This window comes from Aquila chrysaetos, chromosome 24, assembly GCF_900496995.4.
Source record: "Aquila chrysaetos chrysaetos chromosome 24, bAquChr1.4, whole genome shotgun sequence".
Classification (NCBI taxonomy): Eukaryota; Metazoa; Chordata; class Aves; order Accipitriformes; family Accipitridae; genus Aquila; species Aquila chrysaetos.
Genome location: NC_044027.1, coordinates 15,489,951 through 15,511,083, shown reverse-complemented (window position 1 = coordinate 15,511,083; position 21,133 = coordinate 15,489,951). Strand labels below are relative to the sequence as shown.

Below are 21,133 nucleotides of genomic sequence, written 5' to 3'. Positions count from 1 at the left end.
TTTTTGGGGGGCGCGGAATCTTTGGCTTTTTATAGGAAGATTTTTATCAAAGGGGGGAAAAAAGTTAAATGCATTTCTTTGGCACAAAGATCTATGCTGTTGTGTGGGTTTTTCTTGGGTCGTTTCCTCTGTAGTGTGTTTTTTCGCCAAGAACTGGCTCTCAAACCCAACCACAGAGCTCTGAGGCCTTGGGTGTTTCCAGGCTTTCCTGCAAGCGCTGATGATGGTTGGGACTGGGGACTCTTTTATCACCCCCTCCATAGCCTAAAGAGCCTGAAGAGCTGGGTCTGGCTCCCTCGACACGAGAAGGAGCTTCCTGCAGACTCAGAAATGAGAGATCTGCTTTGTGACCGGGCTCCTCGAGCAGACAGCAGAAGGTCTGGTGGCCGCCGAAAGCTGTCCCTCCTGGCCCTGGTAGGGCTGTCAGCAGGAGCCAGCACCGCCACCGCTGCGGGAGGTGGAGGGGCTGTAGGTGAAGGAGGGTTCGCATGGTGCTGCCCCTCTTCTCTGTAGGTTTTCATCCCGTTTTGCTGAGCGGCACAAGTAATTCAGGGGAAAAACATCCCTGTGCGGACGCAGCGTTTTGCTGGCCTGCGAGTTGGGCGATTGCTGCAGCGATTTCAGTGGGGCAGGCGACAGCACAGAAACCTCCCTCCCTCCTCCTCGGGAGTGCTTGTGGCCAAGGAAACCTTGGTCTGAACCTCCACCTCCACCCAAGAGGGGACAATTCCCTCCTTGGCACCCACCCTGTCCAGCCACGATGCTTAAGGAGCTCTTGGGTGCATCCCAAAACCCTTCTGCTTCTCGCGGGGCACCTACGACCCTGCCTTTGATTTTCCACTGAAAGGTTAGCTGACGAGGTTCGCAAAGTCCCCGTGCTGCCTTGCACAGCAACAAAGTCCTTAAGTTGGTATCAAATTCCCTCCAGATCCTGCAAAACAACCGCATTGGCAAAATCCTCGCGTGCACCTGATCCCTCCCGCCCCGCTAACGTTCCTGCCGTGGACCGGTGCCACCGCGGGTGTCCTGCAGCCTCCCCTTCTCTGAACAACCTGTCCGTCACGGGGAGGACTGATGGCCGTGGGAGACGGGGGTCCCCAACCCACAGAGGGGACCGGGGACCAGCCTGCTCCATCCCTGCCTCTCCTGCAGGTGTTCTGGAACACATTCCCCCCTAAGTTTTATTTTCTCCCCCTCCCTTTCCCTGTCCAGCACCAAGTTGGATCCGTTCGCTCAGTAGGCTGAAGGATAAAGCTGAAACGATCATCTCGGCGCATTTGCTTTCCTGCTTCTTTACGCTCAGCCAACTTCCCCCGATTCACACCAGGACTGAGCCATGGGGCTTTGCTTCGTCTCCATCCCCTGCTCCGGCTTCCCTGGCTCTGCCTGGGCTTTGCAGGGATCTCAGTCCCTGTCCCCATCCCGGCCGAGCTGTGGGTTCACTCTGGTGCCTGCCAGCACCATGATTCAGCACCGGGAAATAACCCGCTGAGTGGGGAAGATGCCATCCCCAACCCAGCCCTGGTGACAACCGCCTTTATCCTCCCTACTGATACCGAGTTAAATCTATTTTCTGCAATACAAATTTTTGACAAGGGCCACACCGAGCAATGTGCGTTTCGGGAAACTTCCTTGGTTTTTCTTCCAATAACTGCTCCAGGATGCGATGCTCTTTCCCAAACAGAATTGCTTTTACCCAGGAGAAAATGCAGGCTCGTCCTAACGTCATTACGGTGTATTTTCACTCTTGCTGCTTCTGACCTGAGAGTTCAACTGCTCTATCTGGATTTATGAAAAGACAAGGTGATTTTATGATCAAAAATAACATTTGTGGGTAATTAAATCTCATGCTTCAGGGCATAAACCGTAACCTGCCAGTGGCCAGGATGGGACTCCCAGAGAACTGGAAATATTCTCTGACAATTAATTTTCACTCTATTCATGGGCTGGGAGGGATCAGAGGGGTGAAACAACCGTAATTAATTTACAACGATTATTTCCAACAGCTGGCAAGTGGCATAACTCACCGGCAGAGACGGCTGGGAGCACGGAGATAATTGAGGAGAAATACGAGGCCCCTCTTGAGCCAAACAGCCCGCACTGGCCCTTCCCCGCGAGCCCGGGAGAGGGTCGGTGCCCTCCTCGCTCGATGCTCCAGGGGATATGGGGGGATACTGGGAGCCATGGGGAGGCCATGCGGAGCTGCCTGGCCGGGGTCCGCTCCTCTTGCACTAATTACCCCGGCCCCGGGTGCCCAAGCGGGCTTTCCCTGCAGCATGGCTGTTACTCGAACCCGGCAAATGTCTCGGGAACAGCTTTGCCTGCGCCGTTTTGGGATGCCTGCTGGCATGCAGGGAAGGGTCCTGGATGGGACCAAGCGCTGCAGCATCGGGCTGTGGAGACGCTGGGGGTGCTCTGAGTGCAAAATGTGCCTTTTTGAAATGAAATCTTAATAGCTTTCTTCAAGATGCTCTGTTTTATTCTATTTTTTTTAAAAATACCACTTTGGTCAAGCTCTATATATTTTTAGATAATCCAGAAGCTGTCTCATATGGTAGAAGATAGTTTTCCCAAGGGTTGCCTGTGCGGCTGCTTCCTGAGAACCACTCGGGTGCTCTGGAATGCTCCAGCAAACCCCTCGTCCGCACACCCCGCAGGCATCGCTCTCCTCTTTCTTCATGGTAACCCTCCAAAGAGATGTTTTTAAAGGGCCTGTGTGCGTAGGCAGGTTCTGGCAAGGCATCCGTGGTTCGGTGAGGGGGTTATTTCACAGCTTCACCTCTGCAGGGGAAGGGCAGCTCCGGGTGGGAGGCAGCGGGCTCCGGCGCAAAGAGCCTTGCGGGAATGGGATGGGATGGGAAGCTCAGGGTGGGCTGGTGGGGTGGTTCGCTCGCTTGTGTGCCCTTCTCTCGCCTCCTCCCTCCCCCCAGCCATCTGCAAGGGGCTTTTATTAGGGCAGAGACAGCAAAGGGAGAGAAAACCATCCTCGCTAACAAGCTGTTTGCTGTTTATGAGCAGGTAAAGGCAGAGCTGGAATGAATTATTAATAGGGTGGAAATGGGGTCCCTCCACAGATCTGCTGCTAATTCTGGCTCAGCCAAATGTCACTCTTTCCGTCTCCCCCCGGGCCGTGGTTTGGGGGATTGATTGCTCCTCTGCTTCCTTCCCCTTCCTCCCGGATCGGAGGTTGTCCGAGAGCAAGGTCACCCCTCGGCACGGGCGGTAGGACACGCTTTGCCTGCGTGCGGGATTCGGGAGAGTGTGAGTCAGCAGAAACCGGCACCGCCGGCATCGCGGCACGGCTCTTAGTGAGCCCACGCCGGGACGCGCTCAGCGAGACATTTTGCTTTGCTTTTTGCCTCTTCCCTTTGGCCTGAAGCAGATACTCATTCACCGAACGGCGTGCCGCTTGTTCAAGGCTCTCGGGCTCCCTTGGGCCCGTCTCTCCGCCGGAGAAGAGATTCAACCCCTACTCACGGCTGCTCTTCCCCTTCCCCCTCCAGCCTGCTTCTGAATTCCAGAAGCATCTCGTTCGTATTTCATCCTAGCTCAGCATTGTGCCCTTCTCTCCACCAGCTATGGGGAAGCATCGCTGCCGAACAGGGTCATGCGGTGGCAGTGCAATGTCCTTTCTCCAGGTGGGGAAACTGAGGCAGGGAGGGATTTCAGGAGCAGGTCTGGGCTTCACTGGGAGTGTTGGGGGCTCCACCTTTCTGAAGATCGAGCTCCCCCAGGCACCTGCAGCTGGGCAAAGGAGTGGGTCCTTCACCCAGTCTTGATGTGACGGTCAAAGCAAACCATGAGGGTCAAGGAAATCTCCGCTCTCACCCCACGCTGTCTCTGAAACTCTCCCCACGGTCTGCTTAGAACCTCCATGAAAAGGGTCTGAACTGCTCTTTGCACTGTAGATGATCCAGCATCCTCTCTGCAAAGGGAAGATCTGGAGGGAGATACTGCCCGTCACACACAAGGACTGACCCAAATTACCTGTCCACCCTCGCAACGCAGCCGGCACTGCTCGTGCACAGACGCAAATCCCTTCACGCCCACTCTGGCTAAGCCAGAAACGGTCAGAAAAATCTGGTGACACAATGAATTTTAACATCCAGACTGAAATCAACAGGTGACCTCTCCAAGAAGGGCCCCGAGCGTGCCGTTTGCAGGGTGACCTTGGGGCAGCACTTCCATTTCCAAAGCCCTGGGACGGCCGGGCAGCAGCTCGGCATCTGCTGCCCGGCACCTTGTCCCAAAAGACGTGTGTGCAGCCCATCTGTGGGCAACGCAGGGGTTAACACCGCCCGGAAAATTCCACTCCTAAGCAGATAATCTTGTCTGTGCTGGGCACACACACGCATCGCCCGCAGCCCGGCCTCCCATGGAATAATTTTTGAGCAGCTCTTTCTTTGTGAACTGCTAATCCCCCGGTGAGCTGCTCTAACCCCATCCCTCCTGGCGTCCTGGGCTCACCTCTGCACCCACCTCCCCGCCGGGGCTGCACCCCTGCAACCGCTTCTTTTGTACGTTTGTGGATTACGGGGTTACCTACAGCCGAGATCAGAAGCTGATGAACCAGACACCCCTCAGCCAGCAACCGTGGGCATGCGTTCAAAGACGCGGGCATTTAATCCCATTGACTGTTTTTTAGCTCGTCTCCAAACCTGGACTTTCTGTACCCAAGAGTTGCAAGCTTTGCTCTTCCCAGGGCACTTCCCTGAAGCTTCTCTACAAATTAAGCTGCTTGGATCCTGCCCCATCCCTCCTCTGCCAGATTATTAAGCCCTTGCTTCTTGCTACAGAGATGTGTCTGTGTCCGCAGCCTCACGCAGCCCCTACCAGCAGGAGCACAACAGCAGCGACCTGCGTGCTGGGCTCCGAATCCATTATTGATTCAGGACTAAGAAAATGCTTAGGAAGTAGGAAAAGTGTCCTGCTCTCTAAAAGCTTGTGCGCCTTGTAAGCTCAATACATGCAGCCTTTGCAGAGAGGCTTGCTACTCTGCTATTAATATTTTATTCTGTAAGAGAGGCCCTGATAGTTTGAATGGGGGAGGGCAGGACGCGGAGGCTGGGGGTGGGAAAGGGGAAGGAGCGGAGGCTCTGCTGTGGTCCTCAACTGGAGGTGCAGATCTTCCCCAAAGCCTCTGTGGGGAGAGCATGGTTGGGTGGTGGATACCCCCGCACCCACCCCTGCCTTCCGATCAGGGCTCCTGTGTCTGCTGCATCACGCAGTCTGGTTTTGCTGCTGCATGCAAAGTATTTGCCTGCTTTATGCTCTATTTTAGGGGAACAATTCAGCAGGTGCCTGTTGGTGGCCGGGACCGTGCTGTGGTCAGCCCGAAACGTGCCCTGGCTGTCCCCGAGGGCAGGACTGCGATCCTCTCCTTTTAGAGGGCTCCCCAAAACCCCCCTAATGGCAGCACCGTGGAGCTTGAAGCAGCCAATTCGGCCAGGGGATGGGGCCTTGCAAACCCTTTGGCTGGGAGTAAAAACCAGTTGAGTTTGTGCTAGTTCTCCCTTTGGGATATTCTCCCCAAGAGGGATGTGGAGGTGCCGAGGGCAGGACTGGGACACGGCAGCGGTAGCATCCACGCGGCGCTCAGCGCCGGGGGACCAGAGACCCATTGCCCACGCTGGAGGGCGCAGCAAAATGGGTGCTGGTCCTGAGCTACGGGCACGTGGGTGCTGGAGCGGCCCGGCACTGCTCGTGGATGTGCTACCCTGCTGCCCGCTCCAGCACCCATCACTGCACCGCTCTAATCGCTCGCTGGTGCTCGCCTTCCCGTGCGACTCGTCGGAGGTGGATGAGGCTGGAGTTGCAGCGCCGCGCGTGGAGTTGCTCCGGGGAGGGGATGCTGCTGCGTTAGTGGCTTCTGCACAGATGTGAGCAACTGGGAGAGGTGGGAGCCGGCTGGGATGAGACCTGACCTGGTGGCTCTGCATCGCTGCGTGCCTGCACCCACAGATCTCCTGGACGAGCAGCCCTGCCCGGTTCCCTCTTAAGACTGGAGCCTGCTCGGGGACAGCTGATAAATGGAGAAAGCCCCACAGAGCCAAAAGCCACAGGTTTCCCTAAGCCTGCCTGCTCGTAGCTCAGAGCAGATGTGCAGAGGCATCGGTGCCAAACGCTGGAGCAAGTGCAGGCTGGGGCAGTGGAGCAGGGCAAGTGGGGGTCAACGCTGCAACATGCACCTTCTGTGGGTCCCGGTGACCCTGCCTGAAAGACGGGGGGACTTGTGGGAACCTCATGGGACGCGTCTGAGGCTGCGGGGGATGGCACGTCTGCCTGGGGCGAAGGCTGGAAGTCCAAACTGCTGTTTGCCAGTGGGTCTTAGCCAGGGCTTTGCAGGCATCAGCTTCTCCCCAAAGACATCTCCTGGACGGTCGCAGTGCTATGCGGTGCATGGAGGAAAAAACCCCTTTGGTGTTTTCCAGCACAGGAACGTGCGTACTGTGTTGAACTGCCTCAGTAACGCCCGGGACATATTCGGCACTGTGGGCTGGGTGCCCGGGGAGATGGACATCTTCAAGAGGGTGGCAGAAGCAGCAGTGGTGCTCGCACCATCTCAGAGGAGAACTCCCACTAAGCAGGTCAGCAACAGCCCACGTGCGTAATAACTCCAGCAAGTCAGAAATTCGGGCTCTGCTAGCCAAGCATTGCCGAGCTGCTGTTGCTCACGCTTGATGGAGCTCACCATCTAGGTCAGAGGAGGAATTCATTAACCTCAGGACCCCCCGGCCATCCCTGCATCGCTGTAAGCTCTGTATCCTGCTGAGCCGCTTGTGCCGTGGGCAGGAGTTTTGGTGCTGCTTGGGCACGTTTCCACTTTGGTTTCTCCAAAACCATAGCGTGAACCAGGTGCAGAGCTTGGATGGTCCCCGTTGAGGACATCAGGACTGCTTGCTCATCGTTGCGCTGCCCCAGCACGTAACCGTGGGGGGAGAGGTGCCCGTCCAGTGCCGTATGTGATTTTGCAACCCCACTTCTGCAGTTTGCTGCCTGTCGCTGCTGCAGACGACGCAGCTGTTGCTGCATGCAGCGCTGCAGCCAAGCGCTCAGCCCCGCAGCTGCTGCGGCAGCGGAAAGCGAAGCGGTTTGGGTCGTTTTGCAGAGGTGATTTTCAGACGGATCAGTGAACTGGTCCAACCAACTGCAGCTCCGCAGCTTGTAGTGCTGCCGGGGGGGGAACAGCGGGGACGTGGCTGTCACTCGTGTGGGACAAAAGGCAGGGGTGTGGGGCTGGGTCAGCCTAAGCCCCGTGCCTCAAAATCCTGACAGTAAAAAGGTTGTTTGGGGTCTGAAACTGTAATTGGGCTCAACTAAGGTCAAAACTGGACTTTCACTTAGGGAAGCCAGAGTGTGGTAGAAGAGTGCTCCTTCCCACTTGGGCCATGTTGTCTGTAGGAAGAATTCCTTTTAAGGTTTAATGGGAGATCATATCTGCTATAGAATACAATATGGATTTTAAAAAAAAAAAAAAGGGAAGGACTTCCTTGAATCCCTTCAGCTTCAAAAGTTGCTTGTGGAAAACTCATACGTGGAGCTGGTGTATGAGTGAATGTAAGAGCTGCTGTAAGAGCTGCTTTCCCGGGTCTGGCCATGCTCCCCGGCAAGTCTTCAGAGTCAGTTCTTTCCAGCTTTTCCCATCTGGATGCTGTTCCCTTTGAAGAGCAAAGCTTTTCTTAAAAGCAGTTTATTTTTCCCAATCTCATTCAAGCGGGGGTAAACTTTTTGCTCACTGTACCAATTAAATCTACTTGACAGCTTGATTTTTATCACTGTGTCCTTTCCATCAGCAAGTGGAAATGATCCTTGTTAGGGGAGCAGCATCCCACTTTACAAGAAGATGAATCCCAAACTGGGCATTTAAGGAAATTGCTACGGACTGTGAGGGGAAATCCCGTTTGCTCAGCACTCGCTAATTTAAAGCTGAATTGTATTCTTTCATTTTCTGTAAAGCCTCTGCTTTTGTAACACCGAGATCCTGCCACACTCCAGAGTAGCCTCTGTGGCAGGAGAGTAGTGTGTAATTTGCTGAGCAGCTAATAACATGCAATCCAAGGGTCTGGCCCCAAGGGCAAGGAGCCGCTGATCTTGACTTCAAATAGCGTTCTCTGCAGCAACCCTGATGCTGAGAAGTGATTAAGGGTGGGAACAAAACCAAAAGGCCCCAGCCCGTTCTCCCACGCTTGAAAGCAACGCTGCGACGGGCGCAAGAGGTGGATTAGGGAAACTTTCATCGGGATGGAAATGGCAGCAGTTGCCTTTTCCAGGCTCTCCGCAAAGGAAAGGGGACTATGTTCCAGGTGTTAATGTACTGGAGGGTTCAAGGGGGAACAGGGGCTGTTAGCACTTTACAGATGTGAAAAGAAAGACGTGGCTTTCCATCCACACATCCCTGACTGAGATGTCATGGGCAATCTGACAGCAGAGAGTAGATCATTTGTGCTGCTGAATTTTGGCAAAGGAATTGTCCCCAGTGCCATATAGGTCCTGTAAGGAAGGGCAAAGGGGGGCTCTGACTCCCACCCCTCTGCTAAGGCCAAGGATGGGTTTGCAACCAACAGCAGGTAGTGCTGATTTATTCGAGGAGGAGGGAGAACATCCACTTTTCTTGGAAAGGATTTTCCATTTGACTTGTATACAGGCTCCGCTCAGCCCAAAAGCTGCCCTTGAACCCTGGGGCGGTCGCAGGGCTGAGGACCCCTCGTGCTCTGCCCTCCGATTCTCCTACCCGAAACACGGCGCAGGGGCAGCGCCGGCACCTCCCGTGGGCCGGGGAAGGGCTGGGGGTTTTGTCTCTGTTCGGGGTACCAGAAGGGATGAATCCATCCTTAAACCACCAGATCATGCTGCATCATTAAAAATGCTTTTGGGAGAGCATTTCTGAAGTAACTCTATTTTCCTTCTTACTGTAAAAACTTTTCCTTTGGTTTTAATCGTCCCCAAACCCACAATCCTTTGCTTGCATGTAAACAGGGGTATGAAGGTATGGTTGGGTAGAGCTGTATGTGAGATGGGCTAAGAATGTAGGGAAAAGGGTTTCTGTGCCCAGAAGTTTGTCTGCTTTTTCCAATTTTAGCATCCAGTCTAATAAGAGAAATAATTCTTTAGTACAAGCCTTATAACCACATGTCATTCAGAAAAGTTTAGCTAAGAATTAAACTAAACATCAAATTTGGCTGAATGTGTAATGAATAAATAAAGCCTTTTCCTTTCATGTACCCATGCCAAAATCAACAAGCTCTTTTAGCTGATGAAACAATGCTGACGCCAAATAAAAATACCCCTGACCCATCAACATGGGCTAAGAGCTCGGCCCTGCATCAAAGAGCGTTGTCTGAACAAGAAATACTGTCTCGACACCTCTTGGTGGGGGGAAAAAGGGCTCCCTGTGCCACTGGCCGGGTACGGGGAGCTCTCACCGGGGTGTCAAGGAGCAGCAAGCCATTCTGTGATGGCTGTTGGCTCGCAGGCAGTCTCCTACGGACACCTCTCCTTGCTTTTGCTAGAATGATTTGGAAACCCCTGGAGCTGCAAACCGATTTGGAGCAGGGGCTTTGGTGTTTGCTTGCTCCCTGCCGCCCGCCCTGTGTGTAAAATTGCCCACCGCAAAACCTGCATAATTTTATCCTGTGTGCAAAACGCCGACGCTTGAAAGTGAAATTCTCAGAGGTCCCTGCTCGGTATCAAAGAAGTGCTTCAGCATCTCAGAATATCTCAATACCTGGGAGCACCCTGCCAGCTGTGCCATCCTCCTCCTCCTCCCCGGGAGGGTGGGATGGCGAAGTAATGCTGCGTCACCCCTCTGCCCCACGCAGCCCGTGCAGCTTTGCCGTTCCCCAGTCGTGCCTGTCCTGCAAACCCCACTCGTTTGAAATCTGCATTTAGCTGCTCCGTGCCATGCCCTGGATGTGATCTTTGAAGTCTCACCCTTCCCGCGACATCCTTGGTTAAAAGATCTGTTCCCTATTAGTCTTCAGTCACGCCTTTAGATTCATTCAGGCTTTTATTTACTTATCCATCTGTCTTTCTGCCCCCACCACTCCCCCTGCCCTGCCAGAAGGGAAAGTACAATTCATTTTTCAGGTGACCCTGCCAGGAAGGCATTGACATGAATAGGAGAAGGTTCAGAAACTGTGGAAAAAGCAAAACCCCCAACTGTAATAAGCAGCAAAACGCTTCCCAACCAGAAGGGAGCAGCCAGATGTGACTAGAATTGCTGTAAAACAGAAAAGACAGTCGTCCAAATAATTCCTGCAATCCCCCAGACGCCTCCTTTTGCAGAACTCTCTGCGAGCGCTGCTCGAAGTTGTGACAACCGTAGCGTGCGATCCCGCGGGCTGTGCAATGCCACCCCGGTACCGGTACAGCCCCATAGGGAACACTCGCTGTCTCACAGGGTCCCGACTTTCACCAGGACTCTCCTCCTCTGCCTGCCCGCAGCGATGCCCCGCACGGGGACATCCTCCGGCTCCCTCTTGTCTGGCTGCCTTAAGCGTGGAGGGATGTTTGTGTGTCTTTAATTTTGATTTCAGTCGTCTGCGCGGTGCAGGCGTCCTGCCGGGCTGTGCTTAATTCTGAGTAACTTTAGTTTAACTGCACGGACAGTACCCTGCTGTTTTGAAAGACACCTAAGAAAGCAATATAGGCACTGTAAGAACTTCTCTGCTGGAAAGCCAGGCTCCTACGAGAACCCACCTGTTACATAAAAATAATTAAAACCTGAAGAGAAAGGATAACAGGACACCAAAAGGCATCCGAGCAGGTTGGCAGGCAAGGAGCTGCACAGGGTTCGTGCGAGCCACTAACCCTTCCCTCTCGCAGCAAGGGCCGGGGCTCGGAGGTTGTAACGATCGGCGGGCAGCGACATTGATTTTTGTCCAGCGCTTCCTTTGCGCAGGGGTAGCAAAACTCCGCTCGCATCCTCTGCGGGCTCCGCTCGCCTCTCTCTGCATGTCAATAGGTGTCAAGTCACCACCCAGGACCGGCAATGGAAAGGCCATTTCTTGCTGATTCCACTTTCTACCGACCATAAGGGGATGCTCAGCGGTAAAGGGCCACGTGTCATTCTCTGTGACAGAGGCCGTGAAAATTTACCTTGATGGCCTCCCGGCGCACGCCGCTCAAGTCCTTAGGCTGGACTGGAGCCTGGAGCTCTCCTGCAGCCATCTCCTACTCTGTGCACTAAGTGCTGGGTGGGCTCCTCGCTCACCTCAGCAGGGCTGCTCTTCATCTGCTTCATTTTTAAAACTCTCTAATCCTCTGGAGAGGACAGCGCTGGTGTTAAGATGCGGGAGAAAGGGCCATGAATACAGCGGCATTTCATAAACCTATCCCCAAACCCTAAAAAATAACTTGCAATATATTACTCCTGTTCTTAGCTTGATTCTTCATCAGGGAATTGCTCGGGGACGTTGCCGTGAGTGCTGGTTTCTGTTTCAGGAGATGAGAGCTGGGCCAGGCACGTACCCCGGGGTGAGGCAGGGACAGGAAGGCAAATCCATGTTTTGCATTTGTGTAACTCCCATTCACGGCTGTACACGGTGTTTGCAAGTGTTACAGCACATGGCAGGCGTACGCTACGAGGAAATACTGCTGCTGCCCAGAATAGAAAGATTTTAGCTCAGTATTGACTGAATCAGGAGATGTAGAGAGCTGATTGCAGTTTGTGTCTTTTGCTTCCTTGGAGGTCAGAGGAGCTGAAGTCTGGAGCATCCTTAGCCAGAAAGGGTTTGCAAATAGCTGCAGTGAATGTAGCCGAAAGCAATCTGGTGTTCACCTTTTAATCCTTCTGCAGCCAGGCAGATAAATGGAAATACAGACTGACCTATCAATAGGTAACTTTTATTTGCAACCTTTGACTTAATCTTTCTTTTCAAATGATCTTTTAAAAGGAAAAGCTGCTACTTATCTGGAATTAGTGAAAATGTCTTCCCTGGTACTGATGAGACCCCTTAGGCTGGAGGGAACTGGGTAACTACTGGCAGCGTGTTCTGATGGTCATAAATGTTTGGCATCCCTTGGCATCATTGCAGCGTTTTTCTCTTGGATTTTCAAGACATGCCCTGAGTTGGTTGGGCCCAGGGTATTTTCTAGGCATTTGTGCTTTTCTGGGTGGCAAACTGAGGCATGGGGTATACAAGCCTAGATAATGCTGGCAATAGAAAATGGGACTCCACCAATTTAGAGGGAGAACTCCCCTTCTCATAGGCAATAGAAGAATAACACACTTTTTTTAGAAGACACTCCTTGTCCAGTGTTCACCCCAGTGGAAACCCTGCGAGCGTGGGCTGGCTTGGTCCCTGTGCCATAAATGTGTGCGTGGACCACTCCTGGAGGACATTTGGGAGGGGACATTGCAGCCATACTGTTTTGCTCTTTGCTTTGACCCCTGAACTCTTTTTAACAATGTAAAGCCTTGTGAATTATAAATCAAATGTTCCTGCTGAGCTTTGTGGTGCACGGAATGAAATGCAATGATTAATATTTAAGAGAAAATAAGTTAAAGATTTTGACTACAAGGGCAAGTGTCTGTCCACAGAGCCTTTTCGTGTGGAGGCTAGAAGATAGGGAGAACCCCATTTTCAGGGACTTCAGTGAAATTTGTGGCTGTCAGACCACCTGCCCGAGCTGCCAGTGCGCGGGGGGCCACGCTGGCCTCCACCGCCCTGCCCCTCGCTCTTACTCACGCTGAGACGATGTACCCACCTCTGAGAAAACCCTGGTGCCGGCGCAGTCTTTTGGGATGGGACTGGTGAACACGGCCCACGCGCTTTTTAGCAAGCAGAGGGACCTGCTCAGAGCAGCTCAGGGTGCGTGCTCGCTGGGGCAGAGCTTTTCCAAAACCCAGACCTTACCACCCCAGACCGGGACTTTCTCAGCGCTCCCCTTAGCGTGCTGGCACCATCCCTGCTCTAGGGCCGACCTCCCGTCAGCGCAGCACCGGGATGGGCAGGACACCTTCTCCCCATTTTGCAGACCAGGAGACCGAGAGCTCAAGGCAGCAGCAACTGTTGCTACCCTGAACCGAAATATCCTTATAACGGCATCTCGGCAGGACACTGCCTCTGGTCACCTGCAAGCAGAGTCTGTTATAACACGTCAAATAAGGAGGGAAACACTTACATGGGTGCAGAACCTCTCCGGCGGGTCCCCACAAGTGATTCCTGCTGGATCCACCCGTACCGTCACATAATCCTTCATCCGCATGGCCTTGGGTTGACAAGCATAAAACTCCCATGACGGGCCATCGTCCGTGGTCACCCAGGACTTGCAAATGTCATACTGTCCCATGGCCAAGGGGAGACAGTGCAAGAGGAGAGCAACCAGGTAGAGCATGGCAGCTGCGGCCAAGTGCGGGATCCCTGGGCGAGGGCAGTGCCGAGAGTCCCGAGGAAGGCAGCTACTGGGCTAGGGGTTGCTCTCAGGATCAGCATGGAAACTCCTCATCTAAAAATGATCCAGTCGAAGGAGATCCAGACAATCAGAGGAATGATCCCACTCTGCACGCTGTATTTGGATGTGGAAAGTTTCTCTCGGCACAGAAGCCAACTTTGCAAATCACTCGATTGGGAAAGTTTTGGCCGGCGTTGCTGATCAGTGGTCAAAAATCTTCCTTAACCTCATTTTTCCCCCCTTTTGTTGTATGAAAGGGCTTCCAAATCAGCATGAAAATATCTAGAGGTGACTCCAGTCAATCAATAGAAAGATCAAGTTCTGAGTCGCTGATGAAATTTGATAGGAGCAAATTGGAGAGGCCGTGAGATGGTGCTGGATCAGGTTTTCCTCAACCTTCTTGTCTGCCGCAAATGCGTCGCCGTGGAAAGTGCCTTAAACTGTGGTCTGCCTTAAATAATTATTGGGGCCTTTGAACATTAATACATAAAATAAATGTAGCATCTGGTCATCAGTACAACGCTGACAAGAGGGACTCTTTGGAGCTAAAATTCCTTTCTCCCAAAGGGTGGTTGCGTCAACATAAACACGGTGGGTGGCAAGATCCGCAGTGGTCCCAGCAGGACGCTGGGTGGTCAGTGGGTTGACAGGAGCAGCGCTGGTCTTGCTGCTTCTCCCTCTGCTTCTTGCAGTGGTGGTGAGGATTTCTGTCTGACTCTGCCTTTTGGCAACTGAGCATCAAGTTCCCAAAGCCTTCAGCTGCAAGCCATGCTGCTACGTGAGGTCTCCTCTCTCTTTCATGGTCAGGGCAAAGGGAGAGTTCATTAGCAGGCTGCACCTGCAACAAATTGAAAGACAAATTAGCTGGGAGCAAGTTGGGGGGGGGGGGGGCAGTTGGAGTAACAAGACTTGTAAGAACAGGGGTCCCCCAGGAGACACAGCCCTCAGCTGGCCTTCCCAAGCCACAAGGCAGGTTTTTGTAAAAGGGAGATAGACAACTTTAATAAAAGGAAATCCATAGTAAGATGCTTATGGCTTTTCTGCTGTTTGGGAGATGGGAAGGAGCGCTGCCCCATTTGAGGTATCTGGTTTGTAACAGCAGCTGGACAGCAAGAGCTCTAATGGGTCTTCAAATAATATCAAGAAGGAGCTATAGGTCATTAGAAGACAGAATATGCAGACACAGAGCAGGAACAGACAGACAAATTGATAGTCTTAAAAAGATAAGCAAATAAATAAGACAGCTGGAGAGACAGATACATTGTCCAGCATCCCCACATATGATTTATCTGAACAATAACATTTAATAAAAACCAATTTAAAGTCCTAATAACATTTAAGGTTCACGTAACACAAAGAGCAATGACCTTCCCAGTATTCATTTTGGGTTAGAGCAACATTTCTGCAATTTTGTTGTCTTTCCAGTAGAGCTATAAAAATCTTAAGTAATTACAAAACAAAATGACCAAGAACTGAAAGAAAAAAAAAAAAAAAGTCAAACCCCCTCTCAGCATTAGATCCAAGAGAGAGATCTCATGAGAAGGTGGGAGGCACGTATCCAGAACAGAATTTTAGCTCTGGATAATTCCCTTTCTATTTGAGTCCCCAACTTTTCTTCCACAATTTAGGGATGTCTCCTTCAACAGCATGTTTAGTGTTTGCTTTCACATAATGCTCAGTTACTAAAGCTCAGAAACTCCAGATTAACAGAGGCATCGATCCACGTTCAGGGGCTTCACATCGCTGTGCTACCATCTCCCTTTCCCCCCTTTTTGGTTGAAGGATTGCTGATTGAGATGAATGAGTCCAGAAAAGAGAAGCTCTCTCTCATGCTTCATCGCCAGCTCTCAAAGAACAGCCTATTATAGCTGCGTTGGACCTGAATAAACTCCCAAAGAAAGAATAGGCTGGCTGCTATTTTTACATTATGAGTAAATGTAGTAAAAATAATAAACCGGTGTGACACAGTGTTTGTAAGTCCCGCTGACATCAGAGCTGTCTTTTCAGTTATAACAAGTCAGTTCCTAATTATTACATCAAACTGGTCACGGCCAAGTGCCTAATAACAAGCGGAGAGCGTGAGACTCCGGTATTGTGGAGAAAACAAGCAGGGTAGTTTTAATGAGGACTCCAGTGCTGTTAAGTTTATGGATCTATTTTCATAGCCTTAACAATTGTATTTTGCACTTGAATGGCTGTCGGGGAAAAACCCAGGAAGAAAGGATCTATAATATCTATTAGTGTCTTGTTATGCTGGCTAAATGTCATAGATTCCCAGGGAAATAAAAATTTGCTGGAAAACGTATTTACTGCCAGTCAATCAGCCAGGCGTGCGGGTTCCCTGCGAAGTCGGCGGTGCAACACTTAGCCGGTACAGTCCCTTTGCAGAAATAGTTGCACAGTGTTGCTCTGAAATAAGCCAGCATACCGCAAACGGGGAGAGAGAGACTCTCGGAATTAAAGGTTTTGCCCTGCTTGATTTGCTTTGATTCTTGGAAAATAAATCTTCACCTGATGTTATTAAGAAACTGCAGTTCATGGGAACAAATAGAATCAATGCTCTTTGTGTTCTTTGAAGAGTACTCAGCAATCACTGGGGACTGATAGCCAGAGTATTAAAAACACAGAATTAGATTGTATCTTGACTTAGCTGGTTCCTTTTTTTTTATTATTATTATTGGATTAACACCCTATTGAAATAAAGGGACAACGCTGAGCAACAACTGAGCTGCTCTGCAATTAAGAGCAAAAAGTAAACTCACTGAAGGAGTTTTCAATTTTCTTTCAGAAGCGTTGCCTTCAAAATAAACCCCAACCGCTCTGGCACCCCTCCACTGATCAAGCGTGAGTTTTTTCCCTCTTCTTTTCCAAGCTGACCATCCTTTCCCCTCCAACCTTAAAAGCAAAGTTCGGAGCCAGCCGCTCTGCCTGCGCTGTGCCAGGAGGCTGCACCCTCCGGAGAACGTTGCAAAGCTCAAAGGAGCAGCGGGCTCCCAACACAAAAAAACTGGAAATCTCACTTACATCCATCCGCTCTCCCTCAGGCATTTGCGCTTCCAGGCAAACCGATGCCGCTTCCCCCCCCCCCCCCCCCCGCACCCTTTTTCTTTTACATTAAAGGACTTTTAGAGACTGCAAGGGCTCTGTTAAAAGTAGGGAAAGCGGCAGGAGAGCCGTGCCCGGGCGGTGAGCATCCCTGCCTTCCCAGCCCTCATCTGCAAACTCCGAAAAGGAAAAAAATCAAATCCATCCCGTTGGGGGGAGCCGGTGCTGCTCCCGGGGGGGGGACGGGGGGACACGGACGGACACCCAGACATCGGGACACCCCGGGGGAACCTCGGAGCAACTTCGGAGGTACGGAGGGAAGACGCTGGTATTTGGGAGATGGGGGTAGAAGGCAGCTGCCGGCACCCCCCCCCCCCCCCCCCAAATTCCCCCCCCCCCCCCCCCGCTGGTCGGTGCTCGGCGCTGCAGGTCCTTACCGGGAGGGAGCTCTGCGGTGCGGGGCTCCCGGTAGAGCAGTGAACTTCGGGGTTGGGGGGAACCCCCCCCACCACCACCACCCCCCCAAATACCCCCCCCCCCCCTCCCTCCCCAAACACCCCCAGCCCGGCAGGCAACCTCTGCGCCGCCGGCCCCCAAAGCGCAGATGGCCGGGGAAGCTTTGTGCAATCCCCGGCTCCCCTCGTAAGTTAATGCCGAGGCTGAAATCCCTTTTGCTCTCACTTTCAATCACAATCGGAGCTTTTATCTCCGTGCCTGATCCCGGCTGCGTAACTTCCTCTGTGCAGCTTTAGCACACACCATCCCACCGGCGAGCAATGTGCTTCTTAAAGGTGCAGGGAGGAAATGCCGGCCGGGAGGGGGGGAGGAAGGGAGGGAGGAGGAAGGGAAGGAGGGAGGAAAACCACCCGAGGAAGAGGAGGCTACGAGCGGGGAGCCTTCAGCCCCGGCGGTTGCAGCATCCTCACCGTCCCGGCTGCCGGGCAGAGCCCGCCGGCTCCGGTTAGATAACGGCAGGCCAGGAGTGCCACTCCTTGGTGTGGGGTTTTTTTTTTTTTTTTTTTTTTTTTTTCTTTAAGAGCTTATAAAAAAATAATAAAAAAATCATGAGATCATGCTTGCTTAAGGAAAAAAAAAAAAAAAAAAGCTCTAGTCACGAGGGTTTCCCCACACGGGTAAGTTCTCGGTGGTGTGCCCTGAATATTTTGGGGAGGCTTCTGCTGGCAAAGATGCTGTAAATGAGGCTGCGTGAGTGTGTTGTGGGGGAAGAGGGGGTGGTTGGAATTAATAGGATAAACAAAGCAGGAACTCGGAGATGGGGGAATCAGATGGCTGGGAAATGCTTTGATAATGGTGGGGATGTGCTATGGGATTTAACCAAACCAAGTTTTTCTTTGGTAAGGCAGGGGATTAACATGCAGGGCTGTAAGGTGTGATAACACCTTCCAGGCCAGGGATGCAGAAGCTATAGGTGTTGCTTAGGTCAACTCTTCCACGTTCGTGCTGAGGGGCAGAGGAGGCTCCAGCCGTGGACAGGGCTGATAAAACTGTGGCAGGTAAAGGTCCAAGTTTTCTCTGCACCAGGCAGATGCTGGAGACAGGATCGTTCCTAAGCAGCGACAGGTTTTTTGACATGCACGTGGATAAATGACAGTCCATTTGCGGGGAGGAAAACCAGAGTCCCCACTGCCCCCTGTGCACACGACCACCAAAAACTGACTGTTCCTTCCTAACCAAGAATTCAATAATTTTGAAACCAGAAAGTGCATTGTCCAACTTGCATGTGGTTTGCAATCTCATCGACTTAGTATTTTGTTATATGATTTCCTCTGGCCCATTGCTCTGAGGTCTCTGTGTGGCTTCTCCCATCTAAGAGTCCCTGGAAAATGCACGATCCATCCTGTGACCGGGCGAAGGTGATTTAGAGGTCTTCTGGGAAATGTTTCCCGTATACTGGAGCGTAAGTGAGATTTATGAAATGCCAGCGTGTATCTTGACTGTGGCCTAGCCTAAATGCTATGCTGATGCACGGGGTGGTCTTTACCTGCAAGACTATCTTTGACTCTGGCTCGGTCCCCACTCCTTTGGTCAGGGCACAGACTGATACTTTCCAGATGGTAATTTTTTCTGTAAACACTTATTTTAGGGCAGCCAGTATTACTTAAGTGAGAAGCCCTGGCTGAGAATTCAGGGCTGGCTAATATTCCTGGATTTCACTTTGTTCCTTTAGGTCTTCTCTGTAGTAATGACTCCCCTGGAAATTCCCCACATCTCACTTATTACTTCTTTATTAGTTATTATGCTACAGTAACAGGATAAAAAGGAGTTGGTATTTCATTTTCATTCCCTCTAATAGCCACGGCAAAGACCGAGCCGTGTGCTGATTATTGACATCAGAGTTAAGTGATATGCACGCATCATTAGGTTTCAATTGGAAAGAATAACAGCACAGTATGAGTCGTCACACTTCTAAACTACATGGCATTTAAAAAAAAACCAAAGTCGTTTTTCTCAGCCCTGCAAGCTCAAAAGATCAGAAGCTGGCAATACTACTAGTGTAGACACAGGTAAAAGGCGCTAGCTCCAGGCAAATCACCAGAATTAACTAATCAGTGTAATACCCCGGAGAGGCTGGCAGCAGCTGTGTGGCTTTTCCAAGGTTACGCAGCGATTCCGGAGATCCAGGAACAGGTTCGGAAGATGGGAGATCGCGCTGCTCCCGCTCCTGGGGTAAACACACAGGTCTGGCTCTGAGGGTCCTGGTGCTGGGAAGGAGAGAGATGGTCTGTGGCACTCGTAGACACGGGAGCCCAAAGGAAGCGACTGCAAAGCAGCCGGCAGTGCTGCTGTCACAGGCAGGAAGGAATGGGGAAGAGTTGCAGCGAATATTTAATTTTAGACCATTTGCATTCTTTTACCCAAGCACATTTTGCAAATGTTTAATGCCGGGTATCGTTTCCTTCTGGGTGAAATTTCTGCGAGGAGCAAAATGGACGTGTTTTTCCTTGAGGGGACGGCTCTGCCCCCTCCCTCGCGCCGAGCGCTACCTTCTCACGCAAGGAGAGCGGGGTTGAAAATCGATGGGTCTGCACTGAGATTTAATTACTACGGCGTAGGCAGGGGTGGAGAATAAGGCCCTTAATATTTAATACAGCCTCTGCTCCCAAAGGGATCCTTGGGGCTCAAGGGCCAAATGTAAACCCATTATAAGCAGGTGTAATTCTATTGACATATGCAGGCTCGCACCTGTTTATACTACGGCTATATTTGGCTTCCTAAATCTAAATGGCAAATGGTGATTTTGACATGCGCGGGAGAAGAGGGAAGTGTTTTCCCGACTTGGGATGATAGAGGATATACTGAAACAACAGAAGGTAAACGTGACACCTCGCAGTCCCCGTCCGAGGTGGCGATGCGCTTGCTAACACTTGAGCTGAGTTGAGTCCATGGAGAGACATCCAAGATTACTGCCAGAATAATAACCAGGCTTATAAAGGATCTTTCATTTGAGGATACATATTGCTGTATCACCTATAATAGCAATACATTCTTTTTATAGTCCTTATCTAGCAATGTGCGGCCAAGGATGTCAAAGTGCCTACTGCAAGTGAGTAAGCATTTTATTAGGTGGAAACACAAGGCTCGTAATTGTGCTCCGAGTGCGGAAGCAGGAGAGAGACCCCTTTGCAAGGGAGGGTCTCGGGTAATATTTGACAAGCACAGCTCAGCTCGACCCCTTGTTCCAGCGGGGGCTTCCTCCAGCGCGCCGGGACCTCCGGGGAGAAGTTTGCAGAGAAAAGGGGAGGAAATTACTAAAGGTGCTTTTGTTTTAGGGATGATGGAGGGGAAGGCTCCTTGAACCTTGAGCTTATCGGGGAGGGGGGGGGGGGATTTGTCTCATCTGACCAGCCTTGTACTGTCCTTTTGTTCTTAGCAAGCTAGACGTGAAGAAAGCTTCCAGCTTGATCAGAATGGGAAGGTTTGTGCTTCCCAGGTCCTCGTGCTTGGTGCAAAGACAAAATCACTGAGTTTTAAAAGGAAGAGAGACATAATATTTTGTAGATAGGAGAAATGCTGGAAAACCCACACAAAGCCTGAGAAACTGAGCAACAGACAGCTTTGGTACACGCAGTCCAGGAGGGTGGGTGGGGGATATTTATTTTCTTGCCCTCCGTTGCTCTAGCCTCGGGGCCCGACTAGCGGGCACTACTGGTCCCCTGCTCTTAGGCACACACATACCCCAGGGAGCAGGAGAGGAAAGAGCCGAATGCTTCAGTCCCTGGAGTACTCTATATTTTTCTCCTTTGTGAAAGGAAAGCTACTGGGGAGATGGCAGAGAGCATCTGCTCTGGGAGGGGAGGCTTCCCCCGGCTCCCTGCCTCCCTGCCTCCCGCACAAGACCTCGGATGCATTTTCTGCAGCTCAGAGGGTTTTACGGGGCCCTCGGTGAATTTTGCCCTCCCTGATTAGATAACCAAAGGAGCAGTGACTGTACTCTCTAGAGAGAAGATGCTGTCTCTTTCCTGCCAGAAGGACAGCTGGAGGGAGGGTGGGATTTTCAGCATGCAAGCACTTAGCCAGATCAAGGAAATGGGATGCAAAGCATTTTAGGCTAAGAAAGGTTGTTGTGCAGGGAAACATGAGGCTGCTGTTCTGTTAGGAAGATGACGCTTCTCAAAATGCTCCTGTGTGCCAAACTGCAAGCCTTAACTACGGCAGGTCAGTGCCTCTTTAA

The 21,133-nt window shown here is 51.7% G+C and overlaps 1 protein-coding gene across 10 annotated transcripts in view; it reads right to left on the bottom strand.

Moving 5' to 3' along the window:
- Nucleotides 1-17,231, bottom strand: part of NTNG2 (netrin G2) — a 57,718-nt gene extending 40,487 nt beyond the window's left edge. For 3 of the 10 annotated variants that reach the window (XR_003921384.2, XR_003921383.1, XM_030000485.1), the window contains exons 1-2: nt 16,878-17,088; nt 13,126-14,233 (exon numbers count right to left, since the gene is read on the bottom strand). Coding sequence is in view for 8 of the 10 variants with exons in the window: in XM_030000485.1 (XP_029856345.1) it covers nt 13,126-13,338 (213 nt within the window). In the remaining 2 variants the exon portion in view is untranslated. Of the gene's footprint in view, nt 1-13,125; nt 14,234-16,877; nt 17,091-17,121 lie in introns of those variants that run through there. The other 7 variants (XM_030000487.1, XM_030000486.1, XM_030000484.1 and 4 more) reach the window with 6 other exon arrangements.
- Between the last annotated feature and the right edge of the window lie 3,902 nt (nt 17,232-21,133).